This window comes from Falco cherrug, chromosome 1 (assembly GCF_023634085.1).
Source record: "Falco cherrug isolate bFalChe1 chromosome 1, bFalChe1.pri, whole genome shotgun sequence".
NCBI classification, from domain to species: Eukaryota; Metazoa; Chordata; class Aves; order Falconiformes; family Falconidae; genus Falco; species Falco cherrug.
The window spans coordinates 17601556-17618104 of NC_073697.1; the positions used below are offsets into that span (position 1 = coordinate 17601556).

A 16549-nucleotide genomic window follows, 5' to 3' on the forward strand; every position below is an offset into this window, starting at 1 on the left:
TTGGCCACCACCTGCCGCTCTACCGGGGTAGCGCGCGGCCGGAAGCGATGCTGCGGCGACTGGCTGCGGGGAGCGCGGCGGTGCGGGGTGTCCGCTCTCCTCATGGCGGCCCTGCCTTCCCCTGGGGGCTCGGCTGGCGCTCGCCGTGCCCTGCCGCGACTGTGACCGTCTCTGCGCCGCTTACGCGCAGCCCCAGCCTCGGGGTGGAGGCTGATAGCCCTGCAGTGGCACGAGGCGGTGGTGATGGCCGAGCCCGGTCCCGCAGTACGGAGGAAGAGCTGCCCCGGCTCTGTGCGCAAGCGGCGCCAGGCCCTGGTGCCGTGTAGTACTGTCTGCTCGCCGGTGGCTTGCAAGAAGCTGAGCTCCGGTGGTGAGGGGCCCGCGGCAGAGGCCACGGTACGGGGATGGCAGGGTACGGGCATTCTGACGCTAGGCGCTGTGGCGGGGTGGCTGAGCCCAGGCCGAGCCTGTGGGACACTGACCGGGGAGGGCCTTGCTTTGTGTGAGAGGGGATGCGTTTTGGCCTTCACTAAAATACATCACTACTGAGTAGGTATGCAGGCATCATGTCTGCTTGTAGATTGCTGTTCCGTTGAATTAAAGTATGCATTGCTTTAGAGTTAAGCTGCATTTTCCTCACAAGCAGTGTCAGAAAAACACTTAACTGTCTTGTTAAGTTGGAGAAGAGTTAAATTGCATCTGATGTGTGTGGTGTACAAGTTATGCTTGCCCTCTTTGGTGTTACTTTGGGGTATTAATACTTGTGTTTTTTTGCAGTGTAGTAATGATAGTGAAGAAGACATGTTTGGCGACTATGACAGCTTTTATGGAAATGATTCTTTGCTAGCTCAAATTGATGATACAGAGCACGAACACCTACAAGATAAAAATAAGGATATTAAAGCAGACGGAGAACTCATACTTGGCAATCTTCAGTCAGGAATTTACCAGGAAAAGGACAATTTTTCTACTTCAGAAAATATGGTTATCCTTAAAGCTGACAAAGAGGATGCTTTTGAAATGAACAGAAACGACCTGTTAGACAGCAATCAAGAACCAACTGAATCTATTTCGGATGACTTGCCATCATCACAACTTTTGTATTTTGCAAAACTGAATGAACTTTCTTCTGGTTCTAGAACATCTCCACTCTCAGAGAGAAAGCGTAAATGTAAGAAGTCTTCAGACAAAATCAGGAGTCCGTTGTCTTTTTATCCTGATGATGAACACAGGAACAGACCTACTGACTTGTCCTCACACTCTAACTGTGCTTTATTTAAAACTGACAGTCTCAAAGATAATCTGAAAAGTGCTATGACTGGAAATGCCAAAGCTCAGACTCTGCAGGTCTCTAAGACCAAGCAGCTTAAAGAAGCTGTTTTATCTGAAGAGATTTGTGTTGCTAGGAAAACTATTGAATCATCTTCTGTTGATATAGGCCCTTTTTATGGATTACCTAGCAAAGTTAAAGATCTATTCAGACAGTTTCGAGGGATTGAAACACTTTATGGTAATGTAACTAATGTTTTGTTGGAAAAAAATTGCTAGTGAATTATTGCCTATTTTACCTATTACACTGTAAAAATACTTAAGGTAATATTTATTGTAAACATGTTAAGAAAGTTGTTTTATTAAGTGGTTATTCTTGGTTTTTAGGTGGATGGGAAAGGTTGATATGGCTTAAAGAGTACTTTGTAAGGCTCAATCACCAAAAGCTTTTAGCAGTTTATTGAAGAAAAATAGACGCTAGTCTTAAAGTATTCTATATCAAACACAAATATTTTGATACTGGTTAACATGGCCCTGGAGGCTGCTAATAATTCTTTTTTAATTTTGCAGAATGGCAGCATGATTGCTTAATGTTAGAATCTCTGCAGCAAAGAAAGAATCTAATATACTCATTACCAACCAGTGGTGGAAAAACACTTGTAGCAGAAATAATAATTCTACAAGAATTACTCTGCAGGCGGAAAGATGTTCTCATGATCCTGCCATATGTTGCCATTGTCCAAGAAAAGGTCTGGATACAGTGTTTCTGATACTGCTTATCTTTTGTGATATACCTTGTTATTTGTCTGGTTATAATACTAATTCTTGCAAACTCAATGATTTTCATAGATAGATGGTGGTGAGTGACTTCTCCTAGATGCTGCTCTGAGGGTCAGTAATATTGCAATAAAAGACTTAAATTGAGGTGAAGATGCTGCATTATAAAGTGTGTTGGATTTTTGAAGTAATAGCTTTTTGCAATGTTACATATAGTTCTGCAGTCTTAGAGCTGTACTCCCCAACTTGCTAAAGAAATGGTCTTGAAATAAAAACTTAACAATTTTTTGATATAAAGGAAAAGTTAATTTTAGAGAACAGATATAACCCAAGCTTGATAATTTTTGTAAGCACTTCAGCTTTACAATTGGAAAAGGTAATCGTAGCTCGTGTGTTTTCAGGATTTCAGCCAGTTCATTGTGATTTGTGTTGGTTGAGTTCTTGAGGCAGGTCTGAAATCTGAAAGGAGTGTGAGTTTGTTCTCTAATTGATCTTTGGGTTTTTACAGGTTAGGGGGTTATCAAGTTTTGGGATAGAATTGGGTTTCCTGGTTGAAGAATATGCAGGAAGTAAAGGAAGATTTCCACCCATCAAGAGGAGAATAAAAAGGTCTCTTTATATTGCTACTATAGAAAAAGGACATGGTCTAGTGAATTCTTTAATTGAAACAGAGAGAATTGATGACCTTGGTCTGGTTGTAGTAGATGAGGTATGCTACAAGATTTATTCATATTTATAATATGCAATTTTTTTATATTTACAATATGCAGTTATTAGCAAAGAGCAGTTTTTTGATTACTTGGGGGTTTTGTGTACTTATCAAATTATTACTAAAGTTTTTTCTGTATTGATACATAATTTCGTAATACTTAAATCATTTTTCTTTAACTGAAGCATTTGCTGCTATATCAGGACAATAGATTCTATTTTGAGAGATCTACTGTGTTAGTGGTTGGTGTTGCATTACTTAGTAACTGCTTGTCAATTAGACATCTTTAATGGATTAGAAAAAAAAAGAATTAATTTTAATCATACTGAATGTATTTATGAATCCCAGAACTGAACTCCTAAATGTGAAGCCTTAATACTTTGCCTCTGGTGTTAATAATCACTAAATGGAACATCAAAAAAAACCCAAACCAAAACCAAGTTACATTTAACTGTGACAATTGCCCTTTAGTCTCCTTTTTAGTAGTGTGGCTGAGTTGTGCTTCTAAGGGTTGTTTGTGGGGTTGAATCACAATGTGTTACATCTAACAGAAATGTTTAATTTATGGAATGATTCAGGCTGACTGGCCTTACTTTAGCCTAATAGCTTCTAAACACAAGGCAGCTTAAGAGCTAACTTCTATTTTTTCTGAAAGTAGCTGGCTGCTACAAAATTTTTGATGTTAACTTGCCCTGTAAGTGTTGCTTAACACTGTTTACAATCAAAATCACTTTATACTGGTTGCTACAAAGATCTCCGCACTGTTTACTGTCAGGAGTTAACTGTTTATATCAGTTATGGTCTAGTTAAATGGAAGGTAGATCTTGTTATCTATGTTTGCTTTTGGGTCTGTTTTTGTGTGGCTCTCAAGTGTTATTTCAGTGAGGCTGTACCTCTGGAAGAGCTTAGCAGTCAAAATTTACCAGAGGGGTGTCATGAAGAAGCTCAAAAACCACATTCCTGTAATATTTGTTTAGGACTACATAATTTGATTTGTTTTGTAGAAGTATTCTAAACTTAGTAATATTCTTGCATTTTCTTTTTCCTTTCTTTGCACAGTTGCATATGCTGGGTGAGGGAAGCCGTGGAGCAATGCTGGAAATTACTCTTGCAAAAATTCTTTACAGTAGTAGTAAGTCATGGCTACACTTAATGTTATTAAAATATTTTTGTGACAGCATCTCTAGGGAGAAGCCCTACTTTAGCTTTCTGGATTTGTGGTGTTCTGGCTGCTTTTGAAAAGCATGGTATGACTCCATGCAGTAACAGTGTTTACTTGTTTAAGTCTTAATCAGTTGACCCTGTAATGATGGGCTGGATGCTTTTGAAGCTTTTTTGATACTACTTCTCCAATTAAATGCTTCCATAGAGAAGGATTCCTTTTTTTATGTTTACATCTCGGGTAATATTTCTTAGCTATATCCCCCTTCAAACCTGGTACTTTGGTATTTAAAAAGATTAATGATGGAGGCTTATAAATTAGATACTGAGCAGAAGTGTTAAAAATTGTGAACATGGCAATAAATTCATGTCAGTTTCTGTTTTACAGAAAACACGCAGATCATTGGCATGAGTGCAACTTTAAATAATGTTGGAGACCTGCAGAAGTTCCTGCAAGCGGAGTACTATACTAATAATTTTAGACCGGTCTGTATGCAAAAATACCATCAATTAGTAAAGAAGATATTTGGCTTTAAAACTATAGCAAATCTGTTCAGGATTGTATTGCAGCTTTTGTGTTTAATTTCATGCTGTAGTGTAATATGATGCCTGCTACTGTTGGCAATTGTACCAGTACAATAAATAACACTATGCACAAATGCAGGTACCTTTATATTGTTGTGTTAAGCCATTTGTGTCATTTTATCTAAATCAATTTCTAAATTACAGCTACTGTGATAAATCATTGCAGTTCATTTGATATAACTAGAATCTGTACTACTGGTACTTGAATGATGTCATGACAATGGTTTATGGATAGTCCATGGGATATAATATTTGTCATTCTTTGTTAAAATTAGACATTTTCTCAAGTCAGATAATTAAAACAAATTCACTTAAAAAAAAAAAAATCTTACTGGAGTAGAGTCTGTGCTTGTCTACATGGAAGTATGTATATGAAATGCGATGCTTAAAAAAAAACATGAGCTGTACATCAGTAATAGCTTAATCTTTAGAGAAGGTTTGGTAATTCAACTAAAGTTTTTGTTTATGGCTTATGTCTTCCTAGGTAGAATTAAAGGAATATGTAAAGATAGGAGGCACAGTTTATGCAACTGACAGCAAAACAGAAAGTGGCTTTACTTTTTCGCGTTTCCTTAATTTCAAGGTAAGACTGAAGTGCTTATAACTAATTCAAAGAAACTATGAAATGTATTATTTTTTACACTGATTTGTTTACAGAACTTTTACTGAAGAAATTACTTAAACATGGTCATTCATTTGTAATACTTACGAGACAGAAAATAGTAGGCTTTGGGGAGGGAAAAGGCTGTTAAAATAATGAGCACTCAACTTTATTTTTCACTACTTTACAGCTCATTAAAAGATTTCTTCAGTATTTTGACATGTGAAGAGCAATGAGTTTGAGTGTTCCAGATAAACAATGCTTTATGGTTTGGGATAAATTTCCTCAATAGTTGATCACTCTTAGATGATACCAAAAGACGACATCTCTTTTTGATTTTTGTCAGTTTATTACTGCCTTGTAAGGATTCATTTCAACCTTTAAAAATAACAGTGTGTGTTATGGTAGGCTGGCAGTAGCACAAGTAACATCACTATGGTGTTGCTGTAAAGAAATTGTAGTATTAAGAGGAAGAAGCAAAGCATTCAATTCTTGCATCCGTTTATCCCTCAGTTAAAGATGTCTTAAACTTTCAAGTGAGGATTAGGAGAAAAACTTCTTCTACAACTTCTTACAATTGTCACATTAAAGCAAGTGGGAGTGTTCTAGTGAAGGTTGAGAACAGGTATTGAATACTTGGTTTCTGAATTAATTTCTGTGTTTAAATGTTTGTCAATCTGTGATAGTATTCTAGTAATCTGCAGAAAGCAGATCCTGATCACATCGTTGCACTGGTTACTGAAGTTATTCCTAAATATTCCTGCCTGATCTTTTGTCCCACTAAAAAGAACTGTGAGAATGTGGCTTCAATGGTGTGCAAGTACCTCAAGAAGTAAGTGTGTCGTGACTTTTTAGTTGTATATGGAATAATTGGTCAGAAGTTAGGAATTGTCTTCACTAGTTTACAAGTGATTTTCCTTGGTTATCAGATGTAAGTACTTTTAATATGGGATCATGTGGAGTTCCTGACTGCATAAAGGATGGCAAACTGCTCAAGGCTCATTAAACAAATGTTTTAGAAAAAAAAATATTTTTTTTAAACAAACTATTTGAAAAAAATGGTTATTTGAGGACTAATAATGAAGAAAAAAGGAAAAGCTTACTAAATTAAGCTAACCTTGTGTCCCTTTGGCACTGGTCTCTGCAAGCTTAGGAGACAAACATTCTTCTCTATAGCCTGGTATTTGATCATGTGTTACTAGTTGATTATCTCTGTTCCATACCTACTTTGTGAATGTAAGTTTTACAATGTAAACCAGGCTTTGTTAATTAAAGGAAGTAAGACTTAAGTTTGGTTTCATTTAAATGTGGTTTGATCAACTCATAATGGTCTAGCAAGTTACATTTTGTGTAGGAAGAAATTAAACAAAACTCCTCCCTTGCTATCAAAATTGAAACCATTTTTGATGTATCTATAATCTTCACTATAAGCTGATACTGTCCCTATTTCTGTTCTTCAGTGTGCTCAATACCCACACCCAGTCAGTATTTGGTCCTTTCTGTACCTGCGCTTACAAACAAGAAGAGTTCTGTTGCAACTTAATCAGTCTCCTGTGTATTGCTGTTTTAAAGTTACTAGAAATAACTGTTTCTCTAACCTACATTAGAGGAATGGATAATGAACAGAAATAGACAGTAAGCATGTCTTGATATTTTTTTAAAATAATTAATGATTGATCAAAGTCTGAAGAAACACTTTTCCTCCTAGAGAATTTAGAGCTCACAGGGAGAAAGAGAAACAAGATCTCATCAAACACCTCAAGAACATTGGAAATGGAAGTATCTGTTCTGTTCTGAAGCAAACGATCCCTTACGGCATTGCCTATCACCATAGCGGCCTGACAAATGATGAAAGGAAAAGTGTAGAGGAAGCATATTCTGCGGGTGTCCTGTGTCTACTTGCTTGCACAGCTACTTTAGCTGCTGGAGTCAACCTGCCAGCTAGAAGGTTAGTAACTGGAACATATTTCATTGTTACATTGATGTTTGCTTTGTGAAAAAAATTGCTTTGACAACTTGGAAACGTCGGTGCTGTTTAAAGTATGTTTCTGCTTTTACTAGCAAATTGGAAGTGTAAGGGGTTTTGTGTTCAACTCGGGACAAGAGTGCAACATTGTTACATAGGAAATATCAATCTGTAGCAAGTCCCTTAGAATGCATAACTGAAGAATACTTACTTAAATGGATTAAGGAAACGCTTCAGTATTTTAGTAATGTTATCTAGAAAAACAAGGAATTCATGGTGGTTTCTTTACATGTGGTCCTAAGAACAATGTTTAAATTGTAAAATAAATCGTTTCTAAGGAAATGATTTTGAATGTGTTTTAACGCAAAAATGTGTTATCTTTTCTTATACAAGTGCTGATGATACATGGCTTCTGTACTGTGTATGGCCAACAACTGTTTGCCAAGAATCCAGTTTTGTGTGCGTGTATGTTGGAATAATGTGTCTGAGGGGAGAAAAAAATTCATACAGACAAGTGTTGTCTTTCTAGCATATAGCTGATATATGGTCAGTGTTGCTTAGTAGAGTTTATATCTCAGTAATTTTCTCTCTTAAACTCAAGCCTTTGAATAGATGTAAAGACGAGTTCCAAAGGTTCTGCTAAACATAATAAACATGGCTTATCATTCAATAAGCCTTAAATTGTAAATTGTGTTGATTTACACAGCTGTTCAAACAGGTGCATTTGATTTTTATTAGTTGCTGAGCAAGGAGCATATATAAAGAATGCATTTGTAAAATTTTATTGCTACTTTAATAATTCTAATGTGCAGCATAAGTTACTGAAGATTTCTTTACAGGGTTATTCTCAGAGCTCCTTATGTTGCTAATGACTTCCTGAAGAAGAACCAATATAAACAAATGATTGGCAGAGCTGGTCGAGCTGGTATTGACAGTGCTGGAGAAAGTATTCTCATAGTGCAAGAAAAAGACAAACACTTGGTAATTTTTACAAAGCTGTTGGTAATTTAAATTGTTGGATTAATCTACTGGTACAAACGGGAAGAGCTGCCTGTCTTAATTTTTGTTCACTTAACATTGCAAATATTTGACTTATATAGTAATACCTATAAACTACATTTATGTGGGTTTTTTCATATGTGAACTGTGAACTTCAGATGTCTGCGCTTACTTCCTTTATAAAGCTGAGCCATGCATATCACTATCTTAAAAATATTTTTTTTAAAACTAATGAATAAGTATTTTCCCTGAACTAGTATGTTTCTTGCTCTTTATAGGCTCAGCGTTTAGTTAACAGTCCTTTGGAGAACTGTTACAGCAATCTTCTGCTGGAGTTGACCAAGGGAATGCACAGCCTGTTGTTGTCTTTGGTTGGACTGAAGGTATTGGTTGACTCTTCTCTGTGAGTAACTTAAGTGCTTGGGAATGGAAGGAAAAGCTTCTCTATTGATTCTATAGAAAAAAACCCAGACTTCTAAAACAGATGGCCTTACAAGTTCAGAACAGCTTCTGATCAAATAAGGACAAGGATTTGATTAGTCTTTTAATTTAACTCCGTTACCAAGTAATCATGTAACATGACGATTTCCTTATGTGTAAAAGCCAAAATTATATCTACCTTATGGTTCATTACAGTACTAATAATGTTTCCATTTCTGATACTAGATTCAAAATACCAACAGAAACAGTGGAAACAAATTAACACGCAGTAGCTAGAATAGTGGAATAGATGGAGACCAGTCTCATTAGATCCATCATAGACTGTCTATTGTTCTGTTGTCATCTATTTCTGTAGAAACACATGAACAGGATATCAAACTGCTGCTCCATTCTGTAAATTTTTTCATATAGCTTATGAAATATGTGAAATGACCACTTTAAAGATGCTAATTGCTTACAAAACTGATGCAGATAGCAGTTACCCGTGAGGAAGTCAACACTTTTATGTGCAGTACCTTGCTGGGTGTTCAGCAGCATCTGCTATCTAAAGAGAAGAGCCTCTCAGAGGTAATTAAAGATGGACTAGAACACCTAATAGAAAAAGGACTCCTGGAAGGAAGAATGTCTGGGAAGAACCGCAATTCCAAATATACGTTAACAATCACACCGTTGGGTAGAGCTACATATAAAGGTAAGACTTCTTTTTTTTTATTCTTGTTATAATCTATTTCAACAAAACCTTTCATCTCAGCCTTATCTCAATTTGATATGCTTTCCCATCTTGTCTGAAACTACAATGAAAAATAAGTTGTAGAGAGACAGTTTTGATTTACTAAATTACGTTCATCCCCATTTTCGGTCTAGCACAAGTAGTGCACGACTGAACATGATAGGAATGAAGTGTCATAACAGTGGTCGCAATGGAAGTAAAACCAGAACTGTACCCCTAAAAGATGGAAAGATTTGTGTTGGGGATTTCTTGACCTAGAGGGAAGCTTGAGAGAAGGAAGTATATGACATGTAGACCAATTGCAATAGGGAGTATATCAGAAAGTTCTGATATACGCAAAAAGATAAGGGGTGTGGGATGCAGTTGGAATAGGATGAATCTCTGAAAGATTCCTTCAGTCTACGAGATTGTTCCAGGATTTCATTAAAGCCAAGGCAATTCACAAACATTACAAAACCACACACAGAACAGACTGCCTTTCCTCAGCTCCGTTTAACTGCTCGTGTTAGAGTAATTATTCAAGTTACATTTATTTTTCTTCAGTTCATACAGTATAACTAGCTTTGATGGAAGATAAAGGAAATATTGATTCTATGTTAAAGTCTGTTGCACTTAACTCTGTATGCCTGTTTAAAATTGCAATACGTTGTGTGCTTATTATAGGATCTATAGACTTGGCATACTGCAATCTTCTTTATAGAGAATTGAAGAAAGGTTTGGAAGGGCTGGTTCTTGAGAGCAGTCTTCATCTTCTGTATCTGACAACTCCATATGATCTGACTTTTAGCTGTAACCCGGACTGGATGATATATTTGAGACAGGTGAGAATTTACTAGCAAACATGCATTGGGGCATGTAGTAATTCTGCTTATTAGATTTTAAGTAAGTTTGTACACATAGGAAGTTTAGACAGTAGGTAACAGCTTGATGAAAGTTAAGATATGCTACTTTATTTTAGTACCAGGGCAGAAGTGTTTTCCTGAACTGCATAAAAATCTAGAGTTCTCTTTCGCATTTATAGTGTTTGACCCTGTTTGGGGGAAACAGTGATGTGAAACACTTCTCTTGAGTTGCCAGCACTCCAAATCCTGACTCTAACCTTGGTGCTAGTGTTGCTGTCATCAGAGTCTGGTTAATCTCAGACAAGACTTTCCTATAAACTAGTTATATGTAACCACATAGTCTTGCAAGAAAGCCACTGTTAAATTAATCAATAGACATATTTAGCTTCGGATGCTTGCTGATTTAATCTGTAGTTTAGGAAGCAAAATCCACTAGAGGATATTAAGTCTTAATGTGTTTTATATCTAATGATTAACACCAGCCATGACTGCAACTATTACACTGTGACCAATACCTTCCTACAGATTACTATGCTTTTGTCAGACTTAGCAGCACAGTCCATGCTCTGTGCAACTACTCTTTTCTATGAAGTGTTGTAAAGTACAGGTAGTGCTAAAATCTGTATTTTCTTAAAATGTGGCATTCGGAGATGGACAGTTACAGATAAACAAGTAGGCAGAGAAGCTGCAGATCTGACTGTCTAGTAACTAGCCTAGTGACAAAGTACTGCATAGAGATATTGAAAAACACTGTTTCATTTTGAGTAACAGATTTGTGTTTTCTATAATATTAAAATAAATATCTGAAAGTTCTTTATAAATTTTTACTTTAGTTCAGCCAGCTCAGTGCAGCAGAGCAAAAAGTAGCAGATATTTTGGGAGTACCTGAAAGTTTTATTACAAAAAAGGCTTCTGGTCAAGCCGTCAAAAAGGTAGGCTGGAGATTTCTCATACCTAAGATGACAGTTCAGTCATTTCAATTGATTATTTACAAATTCGAGATTATTACTGTTCTACTTACTAAAGTTCTTTTAACCTCATTGATTGGTTTTCTTTAATGTTGTTTAATGTCTTTAGGTATAATAGACATGTTTTAGAGATCTGAAGGACTGTAGTGCTAGCAGTATCTTGAATGTGATATTGACTTTGAATTTTAATTTGCTTTATTCCTAGAATGTAGACAGTACTGTGGCAAACAGGCTTTATCTGTCATTTGTCCTTTATACCCTACTGAAAGAGACAAATATATGGAGTGTTTCAGAGAAATTTAATATGTCCCGAGGATACGTGCAAAATCTCCTTAATTCTGCTGCCTCATTCGCCTCCTGTGTTCTACACTTCTGTGAGGTAGTGTGTTAAATGAATTCCAGTAAAATCATTGGGATTGGTTTTGCAAAATCTGGACGTTTTTTTGCTTTGATTATAACAAAACACAGGTGGTGTTTTGCATAGAAAAGGTGAAATACTTCTTTTTCACCTTTCAAAATTATTTTTCCTGTTCAGAAAAGCATACTTGTACAGTGATACTCGCTATAGCTAAAGTAACCTGTATGCTGTGAGACCGTGAAAATATACAAATACAGAGCATTTAATCAGTGTCAGTGCGACTGGTGAAATAATTGCCAATTTTACCTTTCTGTTGGAAATCAGGCTATCTGGTTGTGCAGTGTCATCTTGGGAAAAGAGCTGACTTGGCTTGGGTTTGGGGTTTTTTTTCTGTATTGAAATAATGCATTGCTTATCCTTAGAACTGCCCCACCTTTGGGATGTTCAGCTGAAGAGTGCTGAATACAACTCTGCAACCAGCTGAAAGGATAACTAGAAACAATAGTGCTTCCCCTGTCTAAAAGACAAATATATGCTTGTTGCCATAGCAGAACTCTTATCAGCCATACCCTTCAAATACAGAGCGTAGGATCTGATTCTAGTCATCTTTGTCTCTGCAGGAATTGGAAGAATTCTGGGTTTATAAAGCCTTGCTGACAGAACTTACCAAGCAGCTGACATACTGTGTTAAGACGGAACTGATCCCTTTGATGGAGGTAGCAGGGGTTCTAGAGGTTAGTAAACCTGGCTTTGTGAGATATTTTAATGTAAACTTTAATGCTAAATGTTACTGCTTTCAAGTATATCTGGAAGACCAAGCTAGTCTTTTATTGAGAATTTGGTGTAGTGCAAATTTTCTTGAAAAGAGTCCTGCAGAGTAGGGAAAAAAGTAGTATGTTGAGGAGTTGTGAGCCAGAGCCAATAGTGTTTCTCTTCTGACTCCCACCACAGCAACAGTGAAAATGCTGTATTTGGACAATAAGTTAGCTATATACTCAGTGGGAAAACAGAGCCCGGGTTTCTTTTGTGGTAAGGATCCTTCAGTTCATGGTAGTAAAGAGGAATAAGGATTTAAATATTTTAAGTTAGAAGATCCTCACAGAAGTATGTGAAGTCCTATTGGGAACTTAAGCTTTTACAATCACTTGCAGTGCTGCCTGTATTTAAAATAAGAAACTTAACCAGTCTCTGAACTGAGGACTCTTATTAAAGCAGAAAATCTTTTAGGGCTTCGGTGCAAGGTTATAAGTAATCACTGGACCTCTTGGCAAATTACCTAACTTGCCTGTCCACCCTGTTGTTAGAATCGGTTTGTCAGCAAACCACTGTATTTTTAGTGGCGGTACGGTTTTATTCTTAGAAGCCGAACAATGATGAAGACTTAAAGCCTAATCAGATTTTCTGAATTGGATGCAAAAGCTAAGTAGTCTTTTTTTCCCATGGCTTACTCTGTATGGGAGTGTTTCTGTGTAAGGACAAAACCAGCCTGGACAGCATGAATCTGCTGAAGTTGCGTTTTAAAGGTGACTCTTCAAAATTGTTGCTATAACCAGGGTACTTTTGCACTGGAGTTAAAACTATACCAACAGCTGACACTTGTAGCAAGTAGAATTTGATCTTGAACAGACATGATTTGCTTATATTTGTGTGGATGAAGTAACATCAATCTTTAGGTTATTGTAGTGAAAGAGAAAATTATTTCTTGCACATTTACTTGTACAGTTTTCAAAGAGCAGTTTAAAACCTTTTCATGAGACTTCGATCATTATTGGAGGAAGGATCTGTGTCACTGGTCATACTGTGCAATTAACAGCCAAATAGAGCACAGAAAATCTTTGTTGGATAAAAATAACCACAGTTAGTGGTTATTTTTGGTGAAACTAATGACACCTAGTTCACATCAATGAACATGTGTAATCCTCTGTTACCATGGAGGAAGATAATATATTGTAAGCTGTTACCTGTTGGATGCTAAAAAAACGCACATATGCCATCAAACAAATGTCTTTCTATTCCTTGTCACCTCTTTTAAGAGGTGTGGGGGGGTGGAAGCCCAAAAGATAATTGATCAGATGTTTGGAGGTGTAACACTTATTCATCAAACAGGTTTTATTTCATAACGCAGGATACTAAAGCCTTGGGTATACTAAATTACTCCGCTACTGTGTAGAAATGCATTTTAGTTTAAATTTTGTAAAGCTCTAGCAGTATTTGTTTTGCAAAGGAAATGTTTGCCCCGAGACCCTCTGTTGAGAAAATACTGCTTGGCTATTTTACATAGCAACGGGATCAAACCAAGCTCAGAAAGCAAGTAATGCACACACCCCTTGCACTGGTGATAATCAAATTCCAGAAAATCTCTCCTGTGATGTATACCTGTCCTGTATATGTGAGCTCACAGCCATGACTTCACACAAAACGAGAGAAAGTTACCGTGGTATTAAAGGAAAAATCATTTATAAGCTTGAAACAGGAAAGTATAGCCTTTTTTGGAATCTTGTTAAAGCTTTGTTCTGTGAAAATTCTGTGGGGAAAAAAATGGATAAAATCAGCACCCCTTCTGCTTAGACACCTCCAAAGAATGCAAGACAGTCATTCCTGTCAGTGATACTGAATGCAGAAAACATGTAAGAAATGAGGATGTCAGAGTTGGTATCACCTAGGCTTAAAGAAGATAATGACAAATGGGTTCCTAAGAGCTAAGTAAGACTGTACGGGCCAGTAAATCTTAGCGCTAAAGCTGTATTTCTGGGAACATAGATTTTCAGTGATTATTTCTGTTCTTAGAAAGATAAATCAGAGAATTGGATTGATATGCAAAGATAAAAATTGAGTCTGGTGCAGTGATTGGCACTTAATGGTAATTCTTCTTGCCTGTTCTAATAATTTAACACAATTTTGGACTTGCAGGCACGGGCAAAACAGCTTTATAATGCAGGGTACAAAACTCTAGCACACTTGGCTAACGCAAATCCAGAAACTCTGGTCAGGATGATTGAGCACTTGTCAAGACGTCAAGCCAGACAAATTGTTTCATCTGCAAAGGTAAGTAGAAACAAAGTTATGAAAACTTGCTTCAGAACTTCAATATGTCAAAAGTGGACATTTGAATGACATTGAAAGTGAAGGGATGCACTGTAGTAGTAAAAGCATTAGTGGATATTTGTGATCCAAATACTAAAATGCATTAATAATATGTTGAAATATTTTCTTGGCAATATAATTTATCAAAGATGGTTAAGAGTAATGAATTGAGCAATTGCTGACAATCTTCCTGCTCCTAAATGATAAGCAAACTTAAACTTTTCTTGAAACAGTTTCCTATAGATTGGATAGTGGAAAGTTGTGCTCTTTTCCAGAAGGGCAGTGAAGGGCAAAAATGTTTAACAGCTTGTCTGATGAAATGCAGGTATTAAATGACTACCTTAGTCTCTGTGCTGAGTCATCATCACTGAAAATGCTGGATTCTGCCTCAGGATTTACCTTACAGAGGTGCTAGTGGTAGTTGTGATAAAAGAACAGGATTTTCAGGTTTGTACAGATGGAAGCCAACAAGGTGTAGGGTTAACCTCACCTATTTAGGTTGCTATTGCCATGCCCTGGTATTTGCTCTCTAATTGTTTGCCATTTTGATTATGCATTATGAGAAGGGCCTTCACTTAGTATCTGTCTCTAAGGCACACTTAATGCCTTAGACACATGTAAATAATCCAAGGGAAAGAATCTGTAGCAAACATTAGATTGTGCCTAAACAAAAAATACACTTATCAAGTGGTAGTACTTTCTCTCCTCCATTAATCATCCGCTGTTGTGCTGGCATTGGCTTCATGTTTGATTCTGCTAAAATAGCAAGTTTTTGGTAAAGTGAGGGAATGCCTAGAATAAACAAATGAGTGGTTGGTGTGAAAATGATACAGTCAGTAACAAAGTCTTAGGTTTTTTTATTCTCATGGAATAAAAGTACTACCTTTGGGGTTTATGCAATTAACGTTAAATGGCCATGACCTTTTTTGTTGTAGGCTCCTTGCTGCTATTTTGCTGCTGTGTGAGCTGAAAGGGAGACGTGCAGATTCTTTACCTACATGAGTACCAAATCCAGCAATCTGCCTTACTCATGCTCAGATATTAAACTGATGGAGTTTTCTAACTTGGAAGTTAAGAGTCCTTGCATGTGTTATGCTACACATGTTGCTGGGGGACTGTTACACTCCAAATGCCAGCCACAAACAGTTCAGGGCAGTAGATTAAACAATTGCTAATGTAGGAGGTCCTATATGTCTGATGTAAAATGCTGTAGTAATTTCATATAAAGCAAGAAGTCGGCATCTTGGCAAGTGCAACTTACAAATGCTTATTCCAATATGGAAAATAAATGTTTAAGTTTAAAAATGTTCTTGTTAACAGTTCTAGACAAAACTGTTTGTTCTGTTAAATTTTGTTTATTATGTGATGATAGAACTGAGAAAATCATGTGTACTGCATGAATCTTTGTGTGTTTTTCATATGGATGTACACTAAGCAGTAACAATGTTGATTGTAGTACTTGTGAAAATGTTTGTCCTGTGAGGCAAAGGTGGTGTGGCCCTGTGAGCAGCAGCAGGAGGGTTTTTTTACAGACTTCGAAAGAAACACTGGTCTTTTAACCTGGCTATAGCTAATACTTGTGTTTGTTTTCTGATATTTTTTTCCCCCTTGTATAGATGCTGCTGAGTGAAAAAGCTGAGGCTTTACAAGAAGAAGTTGAAGAACTCTTAAAGGTGCCTACAGATATCCCAGGGACTTAGTGACCAGCTGTCATGAAGAAAAATCATGAATTCAAAAATCAGGATATTTTTAAATTACTTTGTAAAGTGCTGTAATTACAAAAGACATTAAAATATTTATTATATACCTCAGTTTTGTGCAAGTTCTGAGTTAAGAATGTTTCTTGGACAGTTGACTTCGTTTGAAGGTTTCGATTATGAACCTCTTGAGCAAATAGGCTAGAATCAAAAGGTGTGATCTTATTTCATTCCTGTGTTTAGACATAGCCCTAGGAGTGCTTTGGGGACTGAACTAACTGCCTGGTGTGTACTTCTGCCTAGAGCTTAGGTTCATAGCTGACTTAATGCCTTTACATTGGATATTCCCTGTAGGACACATG

General features: G+C 36.8%; 1 protein-coding gene across 9 annotated transcripts; it reads left to right on the plus strand.

The window, feature by feature from the left end:
• Window positions 1-37: 37 nt before the first annotated feature.
• Window positions 38-16301, plus strand: HELQ (helicase, POLQ like). Of its 9 annotated transcripts, none has more exons than XM_014284402.3 (18): window positions 38-396; window positions 778-1510; window positions 1840-2018; window positions 2555-2755; window positions 3815-3887; window positions 4305-4402; window positions 4986-5084; window positions 5789-5934; window positions 6811-7050; window positions 7908-8049; window positions 8346-8450; window positions 8980-9199; window positions 9902-10059; window positions 10914-11012; window positions 11254-11427; window positions 12027-12140; window positions 14317-14451; window positions 16107-16301. In XM_014284402.3, the coding sequence occupies exons 1-18, from the start codon at window positions 244-246 to the stop codon at window positions 16188-16190; spliced, it is 3153 nt and encodes a 1050-aa protein (XP_014139877.1). In that variant the 5' UTR covers window positions 38-243; the 3' UTR covers window positions 16191-16301. The 9 variants fall into 9 exon arrangements, with proteins under 9 accessions (XP_014139877.1, XP_027668866.1, XP_014139878.1 ...); XM_014284404.3 differs by having other exon boundaries at window positions 254-412; XM_027813064.2 differs by having other exon boundaries at window positions 254-412; window positions 783-1510.
• Window positions 16302-16549: the final 248 nt, after the last annotated feature.

Bases quoted from the DNA above. Each gene is read 5' to 3' on its own strand.
- HELQ (XM_014284402.3), top strand. From the start codon at position 244: ATGGCCGAGCCCGGTCCCGCAGTACGGAGGAAGAGCTGCCCCGGCTCT. The intron at 397-777 runs GTACGGGGATGG...GTTTTTTTGCAG, and splicing joins GGCCCGCGGCAGAGGCCACG to TGTAGTAATGATAGTGAAGA. The intron at 14,452-16,106 runs GTAAGTAGAAAC...CCCCTTGTATAG, and splicing joins AAATTGTTTCATCTGCAAAG to ATGCTGCTGAGTGAAAAAGC.